At 42.5% G+C, this 15,772-nt stretch overlaps 1 protein-coding gene across 6 annotated transcripts in view; it reads right to left on the reverse strand.

Moving 5' to 3' along the window:
* LOC122741032 (sarcolemma associated protein) overlaps positions 1-15,772 on the reverse strand; it is a 140,782-nt gene that overhangs the window by 18,242 nt on the left and 106,768 nt on the right. For 2 of the 6 annotated variants that reach the window (XM_043984068.1, XM_043984059.1), the window contains exons 12-15: positions 11,495-11,575; positions 11,144-11,203; positions 2,011-2,133; positions 824-898 (exon numbers count right to left, since the gene is read on the reverse strand). In XM_043984068.1, coding sequence (XP_043840003.1) covers positions 824-898; positions 2,011-2,133; positions 11,144-11,203; positions 11,495-11,575 — 339 coding nt within the window. The remainder of the gene's footprint in view (positions 1-823; positions 899-2,010; positions 2,134-11,143; positions 11,204-11,494; positions 11,576-15,772) is intronic. The other 4 variants (XM_043984094.1, XM_043984086.1, XM_043984076.1 and 1 more) reach the window with 3 other exon arrangements.

Raw genomic sequence — 15,772 nt, forward strand, 5'->3', positions numbered from 1 at the left:
GGACCTATAAAAAGCTTCCACAATCAGTTTGCTGGAGAGTTTGTGACTGAGGCAGGCTCATGGCAGAGGACTTGAAGAAGAACACGACCAGGCTGGAACTCTAGACTAGACAGTCCTTTTCTTAACTTTCTGAACTCCATGTGAATACCTGTATGCTTTAATAAATGTTTAATGCCCAAAAAAATGCTAAAGCTTCTAATTTAAGGCGATCACACAATTTAGATTTTAAACATCACAGTCTTTATGGTTAACAACCCAGCCTACTCTCTTCTTTCTATTCAATTCTGGGCCCATATCACTGTCCTGCTATAGTGTCTTTATGAGATTCATATACTGAATAATTTAATGAGATGCCCATTCAACTGCATATCAAGACTCTGGAATCATTCATTTTTCATTCATCCAGTCTTTTCAGTTTTTCTAATTACAAACATCAAAAGAGGAATAAAACAAAGCTGATCAGCATGATTATGCACACTATCCTGAACCACACACTAATATGCTTCAAAGAAGAGGGAACGGTGAACGGTCTGGACCCTAAGATTCCCTACTCAGTGAGAGTTACCATGCAAAAACACTCGTATCCCAGTACAAACCAAAAAAAAAAAAAAAAAAATCAGAATGTCTTCTCCCATCCCCCCTTGCTCCCAAAATAGTCAGAGGAACACTGGTAATATTTAAATGAAGTCTTTTGGTCCTTTTGAGCTGAGATTTGTACATCATTCATCTACAGTCAGAGTTAGGCTAAGAGCAGAATGAATGTTGAGAGAGATGGTGATCCGTTGTCACTGCCCATATCACCTTCAAATAAATTGCTTCATACCTTGAAGAACCTGTATTTGCTTTGCAGACTCCTCAACTTGTGTTCGATAGGCTTTTCTTTCTTCTTCCAAGAGAGCTAAAAGTGGAAGCAAAAGCATACCTAGTTTAACATATTAATGACCAACACAGTCTTGGAGTCGACCAGCTGAACATTTCTAAGTGAAATGTCCTTCAAAAGTTGACTGTAGGAAACCAAAGTTAAGTAACGAATCTCAATTGTTAGGCAAGCAGTTTATTTAGTAGGGCATGAAAAAAGTTGTCAATGACCAGCGCAAATGCTCCTTCCTGACACAGAGCCCGTCCCTGATGCCCTCATTTGCAATGATCTATCTTGCCTCACCCAAGACTCTGTCTGTACCTCTCTTCTTGGGTATTCAGTCATGCCTCTACTTTGTATTTTGGTTCTTCAGATCTCAGTCCTCTGCTTGGTCAAACTGGTGTGAAGTTGTTGCCAGCAGAACCAGAGGGAATGAGTAAGCACTGAAGTTTATTAAACTACACGCTTCAAAGGTATGTGCTGCTTAAAATAACACAATACAAAAGAATCATTCATTGTTTTTGTAAAGAAATGTGTATTTCTACATCTATACAGTGCTGAGCACATAGCAAGTGCCATTTATCTACTGACACGTAGGCACTTAAAAGACATTCAATAAGGCAAATGGTTCTCCTGCTCAATGTCATGTTCTGATTTGCCCATTACAAATAGGTATGGTCCCTGAAAAGAAAGCTAAAACTGACTGACAAATCTGGGGGCATTTGGAAGGACACAGCTTTACAAACCTAAGAGAAAGCAGCAATAACGGATTCCTCTGCTCCCTGTCAGCAGGATATTTCAGTCTAGCCTGAATGGCTGTCATGGAAGACTCACTCTGCATGGCCTACTCACCATCGTGCTAATCGATGGCAGAGAGGCAAAGTCAATGATAGGAACATGGGATAAGAGGAGGGGCCATGGACACCACTCGCTGAAGACTTAAGAAAGCTTACTTGGGCAGAAGGAATCAGAGGGAGCCCTCACTTTCTCTCCCAGACTCAGCCTAGAAGGCTTGCTAGAGTAACTTATACAGGTCATCAGACTAGCCCTTAACTGGCTCAGAACAGAAGGCTCTCTACTATCTCTTTTTCTTCTTTCATCATCTCATCGTTAACAAGGCCACTGAAGAGGCAAATCAATCTCGGTCTCACCTTGAAGTTCAGAGCATTTTTGTTTACTCGATCTAGCTAGCTCTTGAGCTTCAATCAACTCCTTGTGAAGATGCTGAATGTCTTGCTTTGTCTCAGTTTCAGACTGGGCCCCCTGCAATTCATCTGATAAAAACATGGGGTTTAAAGCCAAAGTTAGCATAACACATTCACCTCTACTCCTAATGAGAAGCAGCCTCTCTCCTGTTAGGCGTGCAGAGTTGGTTGGAGTACGTCTTCACAATGAGTTAATTGTAAGTTAAAAGTAAATTATCAGTGCATTTTCTAATCCAGTTAGGTATATCTCAACATGGCACAGCAAGAAAATACAGTAATATCTTCATGATCTGGCTACTATATGTCTAGCACTCTGAACCCTAAAGAGCTGCAAGTGCAGAAGATTCCAGACAACAAAATGCAATTGGTTTAAAAAAAAAAAAAAGGAGGGGAAGCATTTTTTATCTAGTGGTGGCTGTTTTTGCCAAGCACCATCAATGTCAAAGCATCAGAAAAATAAAAATGCCCACAAAGACATGGGGGCTAGCAGGAGTGGAAGCAGAGGTGGGGAGCAGGCCCAATGGGCAGTGAAGAAGCAGCCATGTTAAGCAGTAAGAGAGCTAAGCAGTCCTAGATTTCAGAAACTCCTGAAAAGATCGCTGTATTATAGCAGAAAATAATGAATGTGCTTATGTGACAAAAGTTAGGCTAAAGTAAAAAGATTAATAACAATAACAACGACAATGATTTAAGTGACTTGCCCTGAGTCACACAGCTAGTGAATATCTAGAAGTCTAGCCTTAACTTCTTCAGGTCAAGGACTCAATCCACTGAGCCACTTAGGTGCCTAAATGGGTTTATTAAACTAGGTAATATATTTTAGAAAGTTTTCAGCCATGAAATAGTTTTATTTGCAAATTCTCTTCATCTAAAATGTTTTTACCTCCTAACCATTCTAGATAGCGCTATGAGGGAGAGGGGGAAAAAAATAAAACAAATGAACCCCCAGTAGTGCTACGGAGGCTCCAGAATGGAGGGAAGGACATCCTGGACTTGAAGGACTGGTCAGAATTCTGCTTCTGCCCTTAATTTCTGAGCCCCAGTTTCCCCCTCTGGAAGAGTGATGGCCCTCACCATTCCAGAGCCCAAGACACCAGTTGGAAGCTCCGGAGACAAGCATAAGCTGAAGGGTCCAGGACTAGACCTGGGATGTTAGTGGGATGAGGGACTCCCCAGCAAGGTTGGGGCAATGGGAGTTAAGTGACTTGCCCAGGGTCACACAACTAATAAGTGTCAAGTGTCTGAGGTGATATTTGAACTCAGGTCCTCCTGAATCCAGGGCTGGTGCTTTATCCACCGCGCCACCTAGCTGCCCCAAGAATCCTCCTTCTTCCAGGACATGATGCAGTCTGGAAGAGTTGCCCGGAACAGTAAGAGGTCAGGAGATTTGCCCAGAGTCACACAGCAAGCTGATGCTGGAGACAGAATTTGAATTCAGGACTTCCTGAATAGATGCCCTTGACATTAAAGTGGATTTCTTTTCATTTAACTATCAGTCAGGTGAGTGGCAGGAGTCATCATTTAAAATTTGGGGGAAAAAAAAAAGTAGTCGGCCTTTGTAAAGTAGTATGACTTTAGCAGAATGATTCCTACAAGGATGATCTGCATTTTTCTTTCTTTTTTTATTTTTTTGTTATACAAGGGTTTGGACCAGATACCCTCTAGGTTTTCTAGGAGTCTTAAATCTATGGTTCTCAGAATTTAAAACACAGAGGAACTGGGGCAGCTAGATGGCGCAGTGGACAGAGCACCGGCCCTGGAGTCAGGAGAGTTCAAATCCGGCCTCAGACACTTAACACTTATTAGCTGTGTGACCCTAGGCAAGTCACTTAACCCCAATTGCCTCACTTAAAAACAAAAACAAACAAAAAAACACACACAGAGGAACAGTACATAGAACCAGAATAGCTGTCATGACTTGCACTGAATCCGATTTAAGAGAGGGAGGATTGTGCAAGGTCATCAGTCTCACTCTTTCCTCCAGAGCCATCTATGTCCAGTGGCTAGATATACATCAGGATCAGTGGGGATGGCCCCGGATGTCTGAGGCAATTGGGGTTAAGTGACTTGCCCAGGGTCACACAGCTAGTGAGTGTTCAGTGTCTGAGGTCCTCCTGACTCCAGGGCCAGTGCTCTATCCACTGCGCCATCTAACTGCCCCCGGATTCTTTTTTTAAAAAACATTTTTTCTCATTTTTTGACTTCCAAATTCTATCCCTCCTCCCCGCCCCCTTCCCTCCCTTGGTAAGCAATCAGGTATAGGTTATACACATGCAACTATGTAAAGCCATATTGTGAGTAATGGATTCTTTCTGTTTCTACTGTACCCGCGGTTCTAAGAAATCTTGAGATAGGATGTTTAGGCGTTTTTTTGTCACGGTGTTTGGTTAAGCTCTGTGATTCTTAGGTTAGTTGTTTGTGAGATGAGTTTTCCTCTGTTTTTAGTCTTCTGACTTTTAAAAGTATTTCTTGTTGCCTCATGAAATTATTATTGTGCATCCCCATTCCCACCCACAGTCATCCCTGGTGCTCACCGACTTTTTGTCTCTATGCCCACCTGGGCCGGAAAAAATGATTAACCGTGACTTTTTCTCGAATTTTCCCATCAGAATTTGGTCCAGACAAGTTTCTAGATGTGTCTGCAGGAGTTTAAGGGGGAGCTCACTGTTGAGCTCCACCCAACAGTAAACTTCTTGAAGGCCAAGACAATACAGTCTTAAGAAAGTCTTGTGCCTTGCACAATGTAGAGTACACAGTAGGAACTCAAACATTTGACTGTAATTTGCACAAAACAGATGCGTTCTTCAAAAGGTATGAAATAACACCAAGTTTTTATAATTTAAATTACTGTTAAAAATACTAGAAGAGCTTACTAAGGTATCTATCATGAATCCTTTTGTAAATTTAAAGGGTCCTAGGTTAATAATTACCACTAATTGATAATTATACATTTTATATTAAAACACCATTAAATTATAATTTATAAATGGTAACTATCATACCACTAAAGATTCAATTTTCTTAAAGCACAGTGCCCATATAGTGTAAGCCCTCCTCTCTAATACTGAAGGCAGAGAGGACAAAGGTGATACTTCATTTTTAGGCTAACAATAACAGGTTTTTATTGGATGGTACCTATCTCAAGTCATGATTTTACCTAAAGTATCTGCAAACTGGAATTATAATGACATGCTGTCTTTCACTTTACTTAAATCGCTGAAGTGAAAGACTTTCCAAAACATGTTTGAATTTTATTTGATAATATAAATATTATCAAATAGGATAAGCACAAAGACATTCTTATCATCAATCCCTGAAACAAAATATTTACATAATAATTTAATGAATATAACCAATACAAACCAATAAATGTTTGTAGATTCTTTACTTAGAATAACAAGGATCAAAACTTCCCCATTTGGTAATGAGCCCATTTGTATGCACTACTAGGGTTGGACAAGTATTCATGCTTCAGATATTTATGTGGGAAAATGCCTCATTAGTGTGCTGTTGCCTAGCTCCATTCCCACCACACAGGGCTCACAGGGACCCAATTCTGGCACTGAAAGGACAAGGCAAATACTTTGACCAAAGGCTAGCTAAAGATGAAATTAGTAATAAAAGTAACCTGTGAGATTCAAAATTGGATATACAAGCATTAAACTCCCCCTTTTAACTTTTCCTATATATATCTATATATCTCCCAGACCACTAAGAAAAAGAAGCCTCTAAACTTTAATTTCTGAGGGATATAGACCAGAGTAGACCAAATCCATTTAATTTTTATGCACCTGTCCATAAATATGGATGATGTTTTTCTAGTACTGATAGGCCAGAGCAATCACATCGTCACTGAGTTATTCATAAGACCAATAGCATATAAAGCTTGGGTTGCTTACAATTCCTAGCTAGGGGCCACTTGTACCCTTATTTAAATGGGAAAAGGCAACTAGGTGGAGCAGTGGATAGAGTGTCTGGCCTGGAGTCAGGAAGGCTCATTGTCCTGAGTTCAAATATAGCCTCAGACAGTTGACAAACTGTGTGACCCTAAATTTAAACCTGTTTGCATCAGTTTCCTCATATGTAAAATGATCTAGAGAAGGAAATGGCAAACTGTTCCAGCATCTTTTGTCAAGAAAACCCCAAATGGGGTCACAAAGAGTTGGACACAACTGAAAAACAACCCAAACAAGGTAAAAAGGCCTATGAGGAAATCACATTTTATATCTGAATGTTCACAGGCAATTATTTGTTATGGTTTGAGTTATATAAAACTAAGTTAGTTGCAGTCAGTTCAATCCAACAACATACAGGTTTTGGGGGTTTTTTTGGTGGTGGGGCATTGGGGTGTAAGTGACTTGCCCAGAGTCACACAGCTAGTAACTGTCAAGTGCCCGAGGGCTGATTTGAACTCGGGTCCTCCTGAATCCAGAGCCAGTGCTTTATGCTGCCCCCAATGACATACATTTTTAAAGCATTTCTCAGGGGTAGGGCACTCACTATATATGCCAGGAATTCTGCCTTGCCTCATACCACTATTTAAACTGAGAATTAAAACCCTGGTTAAAAGTTCACACAGAGATGACATTTGCTATTTGTTTTTTGATCTCCTTCAGACCCACAAGAGAGGCTGGAAAACCAGGAGCTCCTTCTTCCTGAAATCGGTGGCACGGGCCCAGATGAACACCGTTACACGGCTGTGCAGGCGCTGCTGGAAGCAGCATCCACAATAACGAGGCTGCAGAGTTGGTGATGCGACCTTCCCCACCAGTGTTTGGCTCCATTAGAGAAGGAGCAAAGAAGGGGCCGGAGGCCAGGTTTGGGGTTTGGCAAGACAGTAATAAGCAAAGGTGCCAAGGCACTTCCAGGCTTGAGGACAATGCATGGCTACACGGAATAATCACAGAGGAAGATCATGAAGTGAAGCCAGAGAAGAGGGGATGGAGGAGGCAGGGTCAGAAGGGCAAGAGGACACCATGAAGACAGAGCAGAGAGTGAGTGTCTAGCAGTGGGCAGTATCCACAGCTCCGTAAATATTTGCAGAATACTGGAGGCTCTAATCTGAAAGAGCAAGTTCAGAGTTCAAGGAGGTAGCAGGTATGGGTGACCATGAGATCTGAGAATTAACCATCCCTGTGAGAGGGTGGGATGAAGGGGAGATGGAAGTCATGAGAACTGAAGATGCTCGAGAACATCTGAAAAGCAGGGTGATCTAGGAAATACTGACATGTACATATACATATATTTATACATATACACATATGTATACAGGCTAGGCCAAAAGTCACAAAGTAAGAAGGGGTTTCAATATTTTAAAACTCCTTTATATATATATTTTTTAAATTTACAATACCCTAGCATCATATACACTGCTGTATGTGTGTATATACACACACACACACACACACATGAAATAACATACTTATTTCATATAATAAAGGAAAAACAATTCTCAAAACGTTATTAAAACATCAGACCCCTTTATGACTACTGGTCCACCTTATACATACATACATGCATGTGTACATATGTATGTGTATCTGTAGATATATGAGACCCAAAGAATACTGCAAGCCAGGTACTCAATTTCTTGAGAATAGAGAGAGAATTCTTCTCTCCAAGACAGCTGACTGTCCTGTTCCTACTTATGCCTCCAAAAACCTGAAATTCACATTAGGCTGAATAATGATCCAAAAATTCAGTGAGAAGCTATAGTAAGTGACTTCTTCTGTCCTAGAATTGGGGCAGGAGTCAGCCAGAAACTGGGCAATAGCAAAGGAAATACTGGTGTAGGCAAACAAGCTGGAGCTTCCTGAGGAGACTAGAGATGCAGTAAGAGTAGAGGCTCCTGCCACTGGGAGAGTCCCAGAGAAGCCAGAAAGTCCCCTCCTCCTACCCCCAGTGTGCACTTTGGAAGCCCAGGGGAATGGCAACCACCAGTCCAGCAAGGAGGCATTCAGAAGGGTACAGCACAGGGAAGCTAGGTGGCGCCGTGGATAGAGCACCAGCAATGGAGTCAGGAGGACCTGAGTTCAAATCCAGCCTCAGACATTTGACGCTTACTAGCTGTGTGACCTTAGGCAAGTCACTTAACACTCATTGCCCAACCAAAACCAAAACCAAAACCAAACAAACAGAAGGGTACAGCCCAGGCCCCCAAACCCTCCAAGGTCTCTAGCACTGTATCCTGAGATGTCAGGGTCTTGAGGATTCTGTGTTCTGAACCTCAAAGATTTGAAGAGGTGAAAAATGAAATAAAAGTTCTGGCTGAAGAATAAGTAACCCAGAAAGGAAAGCAGAAAACTTTTACCGAAGTAATGGATTCCTTGAAAACTAGAACTGAACAAAGAGAAATCAATAATTTATATAAGAGAATAAATATTTTAATTAAATCAAATAACTGAAAAGAGAAAAGAAAATGTAAGAACATAATGTTATTATGTATATATAACCTATATCAGATTGCCTGCTGTCTAGGGAAGGGAGAAAAATTTGAAATTGGAAATCTTATATGAACAAATCTTGAAGACTATTTCTACATGTAACTGGAAAATAATAAAATATTTTTATTTAAAAAAAAAGAAGAAGAGGAAAATGGAGGGTAGATGATCCAGACTGGCAGATGCCATGTGGACCACGTCATCTCAGCCCCATGTGGGGGTCATGTAACTGAGTGTGGTGGCCAGAAACATTTGGCAACAGTAAAAGGCTGCGTGTACCTATTTTATGTACCTATATACCTGGGGTGGCGAAAAGGAGTCACAGATGGGAAAAGTTGAGGCAGCCCTGATACAACGGACAATCTGCATGCTCACTGGGTTGGGGGGCATGGGCGGGGGGGGGGGGGGGGGGGGGGCTCAAGGAAAGGCGGGCAGATGCGCACCGTCATTTTTGTTCAAAGTTCCTAGTGGAGAAGCAGCCGGGTTAGGATTCCCAAGCTTCATTCCTCAAGAGCCTGATGCCATCACACATTTATGTTTGCTCCACCAATGTACTCTAGCAGCTACCATTTACTGTAGTAAAGCTCTATGACGAAGGCACTGGGTGCAAGCCCTCTACTTGGTTTAGCTGAGAACATGTAGTAGTGAGTCAAAATTTATCTTCTCAGAACAAAATCAATGGTTCTATTTCAATTTTTCTTTTTTTCCTTTTTCATAAATTTGGCCCAAAATTTGGGGAAAAAAATGATTGCCATAAGTATTTTATTCCCACCTAAGAGCACATATTCAAAGCTCTAACTAACTTTTCTTTTTTTAATCATGAATAAAATAAAACATTAGGGTCCTCGTAGAAAAGAAAGAAAAACTAGTTGTGGGTCCGTGGAGGAAGGCCAAAAGAAACCTTATCAACATAACTCTTTTCTTTATCTATGACCTCGGAAAGCGAATATTCTGGAGGAATTAATGAGACTTTGACCTTAGAAGAAAAGGGTTGGCAGCTATTAAAGCTCATATATATATATATATATATATGGGGGGGGGGGGGGCGCCAATGGGGGTTAAGTGACTTGCCCAGGATCACACAGCTAGTAAGTGTCAAGTGTCTGAGACTGGATTTGAACTCAAGTACTCCTGACTCCAGGGGCCAGTGCTCTATCCATTGCTCCACCCAGCTGACCCCCAATTTATATATTTTCACAAAAATGAAAAGCAGCTGATTAAGAAAACCAAAAAGCACACTGCTATCAATCACAGTTCCAGAGCCATTCCTTTTCTGGCATATGCCTGCTTTGAATTTTGCCATTTTTCTCTACAACTAGTCACCAACTAACTCAAAAGACTGCTGTTAAAAGTCAAGCTACCGGGGGCAGCAAGGTGGCGCAGTGGATACAGCACTGGCCCTGGAGTCAGGAGGACCTGGGTTCAAATCCAGCCGCAGACACTTGACACACTGACTAGCTGTGTGACCCTGGACAAGTCACTTAACCCCAATTGCCTCACCCCCCCCAAAAGTCAAGCTACAAACACCTGCTTAGCAAGGCAATGTCTTCAGCAGAGGGGGACAAGGCTTTACTTTTCCTCTTGCCTCTCCAGGCACCCCCCCCCCCCGAGGTATTCCACCATCTCCCTCTATTGCTCCCACTCAGTAGTCTCCCTTCACTTCCAATTCCTCCCTCCCTCCCTCCCGCTTTACTATATCTCCTTCTCTTTCCCTTCCTTTATTCTTGCTCCTCAATGGGCCAACTCCTTACACCAACCATAAATGGCACATTCTTAGTCACGCTTTAGCATCCATGAGCTCTCAAGGTACTAAAGGATATTTTATCCTGCCTTTGGTAGAATTAAAAAAAAAAAAAGAGTCGTAAGTGAGACCACCACTCAAAGAGACCAAGCAATGACAAGTGATCTAAAGTCCTCTTTCCAAAATATGTAAGAAGTAGGAACTTATGGGGAATGTGCGATCCCGCAAGGAAATTTCTATCATACTCTCTAAAAATATTTAAACAAGTCATCCAAAACCTTCATGCCTTATTCAATGAATTCTAGGGTGGGCAGATGACACACAGCAGCATTTCTGTTTCTGACATTAGAAAAATGAACCCATCACAAAAGAAACAAACCCTGGGGCTCCGACACAGGGATTTCTTTATTAAAGCAATGATGTCAGGGGGGAATGTTCTAAGGGCCCAGAGGTAGGTTGTTGTTGTTATTGTTGTCACCTTTTTGGAGGGAGAAGGGGGGAGTAGAAGAAGAGGGGAGAGAAAGACTAAGAGTCTAAAACCCTGAGGTTCTGTGAAACAGAAGTGCCAAAGGTTTGGGATTTCTACCAAGAGCAGAGCATGAGCATGAGCGCCTGTGAGGAAGCCGAGCGACTGAACTGTTGTTTTCTTCCACCCATTTTCACTGGAAGGAGACTAAGTCATTTCTCTGTTTCCCCGGTACTATCACTTGACAATTAAACATTTCATTCTAGACACTGAGCTGAGATGCTTCTTTGAATCACAGCCCTATTTCGCCTAACCTTACTGTAACATTTTGACAAATATTTTAAAACTAACACAGAAATTGTGCATATTTTGTTCGTAAAGTGAATCATCTAAAGTCCTATTTTAAAACGCTAGGGAAAAAATTAAAACTACCTTTTAGTAGAGAGACTTTAGCAAGAGGTTCATTTAAATCCTGGTCATCCATCTGGGCGTCTGTGGGAGAAAATGACTATTAATGACAGAGTTCAGATCAACAGCCAACAGTATTAGAACAAATAGCCGGGAATAACTAACACACACATTCTTTTTTAAAGAACTCAAATGAAGGAGCTGGAAATGTCCTCAAATTTTACACAGGGAATGACTTGCTTCAATAAATTATGATACTTCTCATGGAACTACAGCTTTAACATGAAACAAATTGCAATGATCCTGACATATATTATGTAACCTTAAAAGTCCTTGATGAAAAAACACACTTGCACACACTCCATCAACCCTTACCTGTGGTGTCGTCGCTGCTCTTTTCCTTACTCGGGCTAAGAGTATCTGACAAATCAGACTCCTTCTCTTTTCCTTGATTCTCTGTCGGTGGGAAAAAAAGGAAGGAAAAAAAGGAAAAACCTACTAACATCAAATCATTTAGGCAAAACTTGTTTTATACCCACAGTCCTCTAAGCCTTCTGCTATCTATAGAACTCATTAAATTAGTAGAGGCTTCTGGGTGTCTTTCTTTCACAGCCCTGTTCCAAAATGGAATGTCACTGCTAATATTAAACACTAATGTGGCTCAGAGCTGGAGCCCACAGAGCTGGGACTTGTGCGCAAAGCTGAACCCCTGCCAAGTGAAATGCCATGTAAAACTCACTTTGCTAAAGTAGTCAGAAAACCACAACAAAAGAACCAAATTTGCAGAATAACATGGACGAAAAGCTCTGATGCTAATAAAAAACAAAAGCCAGAAGGTTGAAAATGCCTTGATCCTATATATTTACAAACTGAAATAATGAAAACTGAAGCTCAAAACACTTTGCTTTTAAAGTCAACTCAGCTGCATGAGTGATCAGCGTTACAAACAATTTTGGGAGATCATCACTGTAATTCATGTTATCAGTAGAAGTTCACAAAAGGAGATCATAGCGGTATAAACTTAGTCATGTGAAAGTCGTGATTGCGGATTCCCTACCTGGGCTTGGGGGGGGTGGGGAAGAGACTGGTTCTGTGGCATTTCTCAAGAGAGTTCTAAAGACATTAGGGAACAGAAATGACTCCCACACTCCATTTTCCAAGGGCCATTCCTAGCAGATTCAACCATGTTAAAGGCATGCTGAAGCAGATATGCCTTCTTTCCCAGTTTACATGCTTAAAAAAACAAAAGCTTCACTAACTGTGGGCTTGGAACTTTTGCAAAGATTACTGGCAATGAATTTTGTTTTAAATTCTTTGTTCTATAGAGATTTAGCTTCATGAGTACAACAGACTTTGAAAGAAATGACTTCTTACTGGAATCTCTCGGTTAATGAAGTAAGTGAGGCTGCCACTCTTACTGCATTGGCACAGCCCAGCCAAAAGGCCTCACTGACCAGCTCTCCAGTCATTTGAATAGCTCTTTATTTAAGAATTTTGTAACTTTAATCTATGTAGTAGTGCATAGATCAGAGTGTGCTTCCATAGACCGACTCCCAGGTACTTTATGCCTTTTGTTGCTATTTCTGATGGGATGTTAGGTGGCATAATGAATAGGGCACTGGCCCTGGAGTCAGTTAGATTAGAGTTGAAATCCTTACTTAGACATTTACCGACTGTGCAACCCTGGGTAAGTCCCTTAATCTCTCAGCCTCAATTTATTCATCTGTAAAATGGGGATAACAGCATCTGCGTCTCAGAATTACCATGAGGATAAAATGAGGTCTTTGAACCCAACCTATTAATCAGTCCTGCTCTGCTCCCCACACCACACAGTGCAGCCAAACTGGCCTTCTCTCTATTCCTCCAAGACTCATCTAGCTTCCTCATCTCTGCATTGTCACCCACTATCTCCCTTCAAAGCACAGCTCAGTCTTCACACTTGTGAATGTGCTCCCCCTTCACCGTGTATTTACTCTGCAGAGAATATTAAAAAGAGATGCTGTCTCCTGCAGTAGAACGCCTCCTTGAGAAAAGGGATGTCCCCTTCATTTCACATCTGTAGCACCGGCATCTACAACAGTCCCCTGGCACAACGGTGCTAAACACACGCTCACTGACCGGCAGGGAAATAAGTTCCAGATCACTGATAAGAAGAGAGATTACACACGGAGGTATCACCTCGTTCTGGGCACACCGAAAATGTTGAAAGACAGGCTCATGGGATGTGCTCTGACCACTCTGGACTTAAGTGCAGAATTACCTAAGAAAAGTGACTCATGGGCCCATACTTTTAGATCAATGATCCTATCTGGAAAGAAACCCAAGGTCTAGTATATACCAACATGTTCATAATAACCCTCGGTGGCAGCTAAGCAAAGAAGCCAATCCAAAACAGGTGTCCAGCGCCTGGGGAATGGCTGAAAGACTGCGCTGCATCAACATAGCCGAGGACTGTTTTGTACCAAAAATGACCAAAAGAATGACACACACACAATGACTGCAACGTTATGAAAAGAAGATCACTAAAAACATCAGGACAGGAATCCCAGAGAACAAGCAATGACACACCCCTCACCACTGGAGGCCTACAAGGACAGGGGGGCCTGACTTTGGGTTTTGTTGTTATAACTTTTTTTTTGTCACAAGGGGGAGATCAATTTTTAAGAGTGGGATGACTGTGGGGCAAAGATGAAAGGCATCTACAACATGTAGGAAAAGGAAGAGAGCCAGTCTGCATGGAAGGTCGACTCTGGCAAATGGAATGTCAAACATTAAGCCACCAAATTCAATTAAAGCAGCATTTTCTAAGTACTTATTACATGCAAACAGCATATGAGGCACTAGGGATACCCGATGGCCATCAGCCAGTCCTCGAGGGACATTCCCTAAAAGGCAATGTGCCAGGAATGGGCGATAGGACAAGAGGCAAAGATAAGGTCTCCTCCATCACAGGGCTTGGTATTAGTGGGGGGAGGGACACCATGCACACAACGAAGCATATACAGGAAGGAGACAACGGCAAGGCCAAGTCATCAAGTTAGGAAGGGACCAGAGTTGGGGAAGCACCAGGGGCTAAACTGTGAAGGAAGCCGGGGAATCAGCAGGTAGAAGGGAAGCGGGGGAGCATGCCAAGCATGGGGGATAACCAGGGAAAAGGCACAGAGATAAAAGAAGGACAGCGAGAAAGCAGGTGTCAGAGCACTGCAGAACACATGGAGAAGTGAATGTCCTAAGCCTGGGAACAGGAAGGTGGCAAGTCCTGAAGTGCTTCTGATGCCAAAGCCCCAGAGTCTGCCCAAGAGAAGGGGGGGGGCACTCTGGCGAGGGGGACTGGCAGCAGGGGAAGGTGGCAAGGGGCTGAGTGCAGAGGGAACAGGCTCCCCAAAGCCTGAAGTGAAGAAAGGAGGAGGAGTGTGCAGCAGTGCAGGGGAGACAGCCTAGGAGAAGACTGGAGGTTGCAGCGAGGAAGATGAGGAGGGTCAGGCGTTTTGAGGCAAGAGGAAGGATGGAATGTAAACATATTCTGGTCACATAATGGGATTTTGGAGTTTACCAGCATGGACGTGGAAAATTAGTGAGTCATGTCGAGATCAATGGCATGTCCACCTTTGTGTGTACCTGGATGGGCACCGCACAAAATCTGAGTAGACTGAGGAAGAGGAAGGGAGGGTTGCTAAGGGCACAGAAGTCTCCCAGGATGAGGGCAGAAGCTGGGGTGGAGAATGGCACTGTGAGTCAGACAGTGGACTTGTTGGGGAGGGAAAGAAGGAGCATGTCATGGGAGTCAGTAGGTAAGCAACTGGTGATAAATCTGGAATCAATGAACTTCAAAGAAACAGAGGCGACTGAATGATGGCGGTAGAAGGTGGTGTGGAAACGGAAATGGGGAGCGAGGAGTCCACTGCCTCTCCACCGTGACCACAACCAATAGAGGAAGGGGTGGCCAGGGCTCTCTTGTCATCAGGAGTGAAGGCAGAAGATAAAGGGACAGGAAAAGCAGAGAGTTTAGGACGAAAACAAGCTTGTTGTGGCTATTTATGGAACAGCCACCTCCGGCAGTCCAGTGGAAAGGGGTGGGTAAAGCTGGAATGGACAGGTAAGAGGGAAGACTGAAAGCAGCAGGAGTAAGGAAGTAGGCAGGAGGGGATGGGGTCAACATCAGAATAACAGGGATTGTACAGTAATAACAGTCAGGGTCTTAGGATCACAGGGATGGGAAGAAAAATGACAATTCATAACCTCACAGACTTTGTGACCTACTAATAATTAAAGTGACTTTTAAATAGAAACGATTTTGGCACTGTGTATCCTATCACATGGGTATACTGAGAACAAAGACACCAGCAAAGACAAACGTAAAATCCTGCTACCTTGAAATGCTGAGACATCATTCCCAAGAATAACAGAATCTACAAGCTACAAGTGGGCATACCCATCATATGTTTATTTGTCCATTTATGGGTGTGTGATATTAACTAACTTTGGGCATTCTGTGGGAGGTGAACTTTCCAGTAAAAAAAAAAAAAAGTGAAACTTCAAGGGTCCCCTTCGGTAGCATGTTGTCTCCCCCATTGGACCATGAGCTCTTTGGGAGTAAGGACTGTTTTTGTCTTTCTTTGTATCCCCAATGCTCAACAGTGCCTGGCACATAGT

Source organism: Dromiciops gliroides, chromosome 1 (genome assembly GCF_019393635.1).
Source record: "Dromiciops gliroides isolate mDroGli1 chromosome 1, mDroGli1.pri, whole genome shotgun sequence".
Lineage (NCBI taxonomy): Eukaryota > Metazoa > Chordata > Mammalia > Microbiotheria > Microbiotheriidae > Dromiciops > Dromiciops gliroides.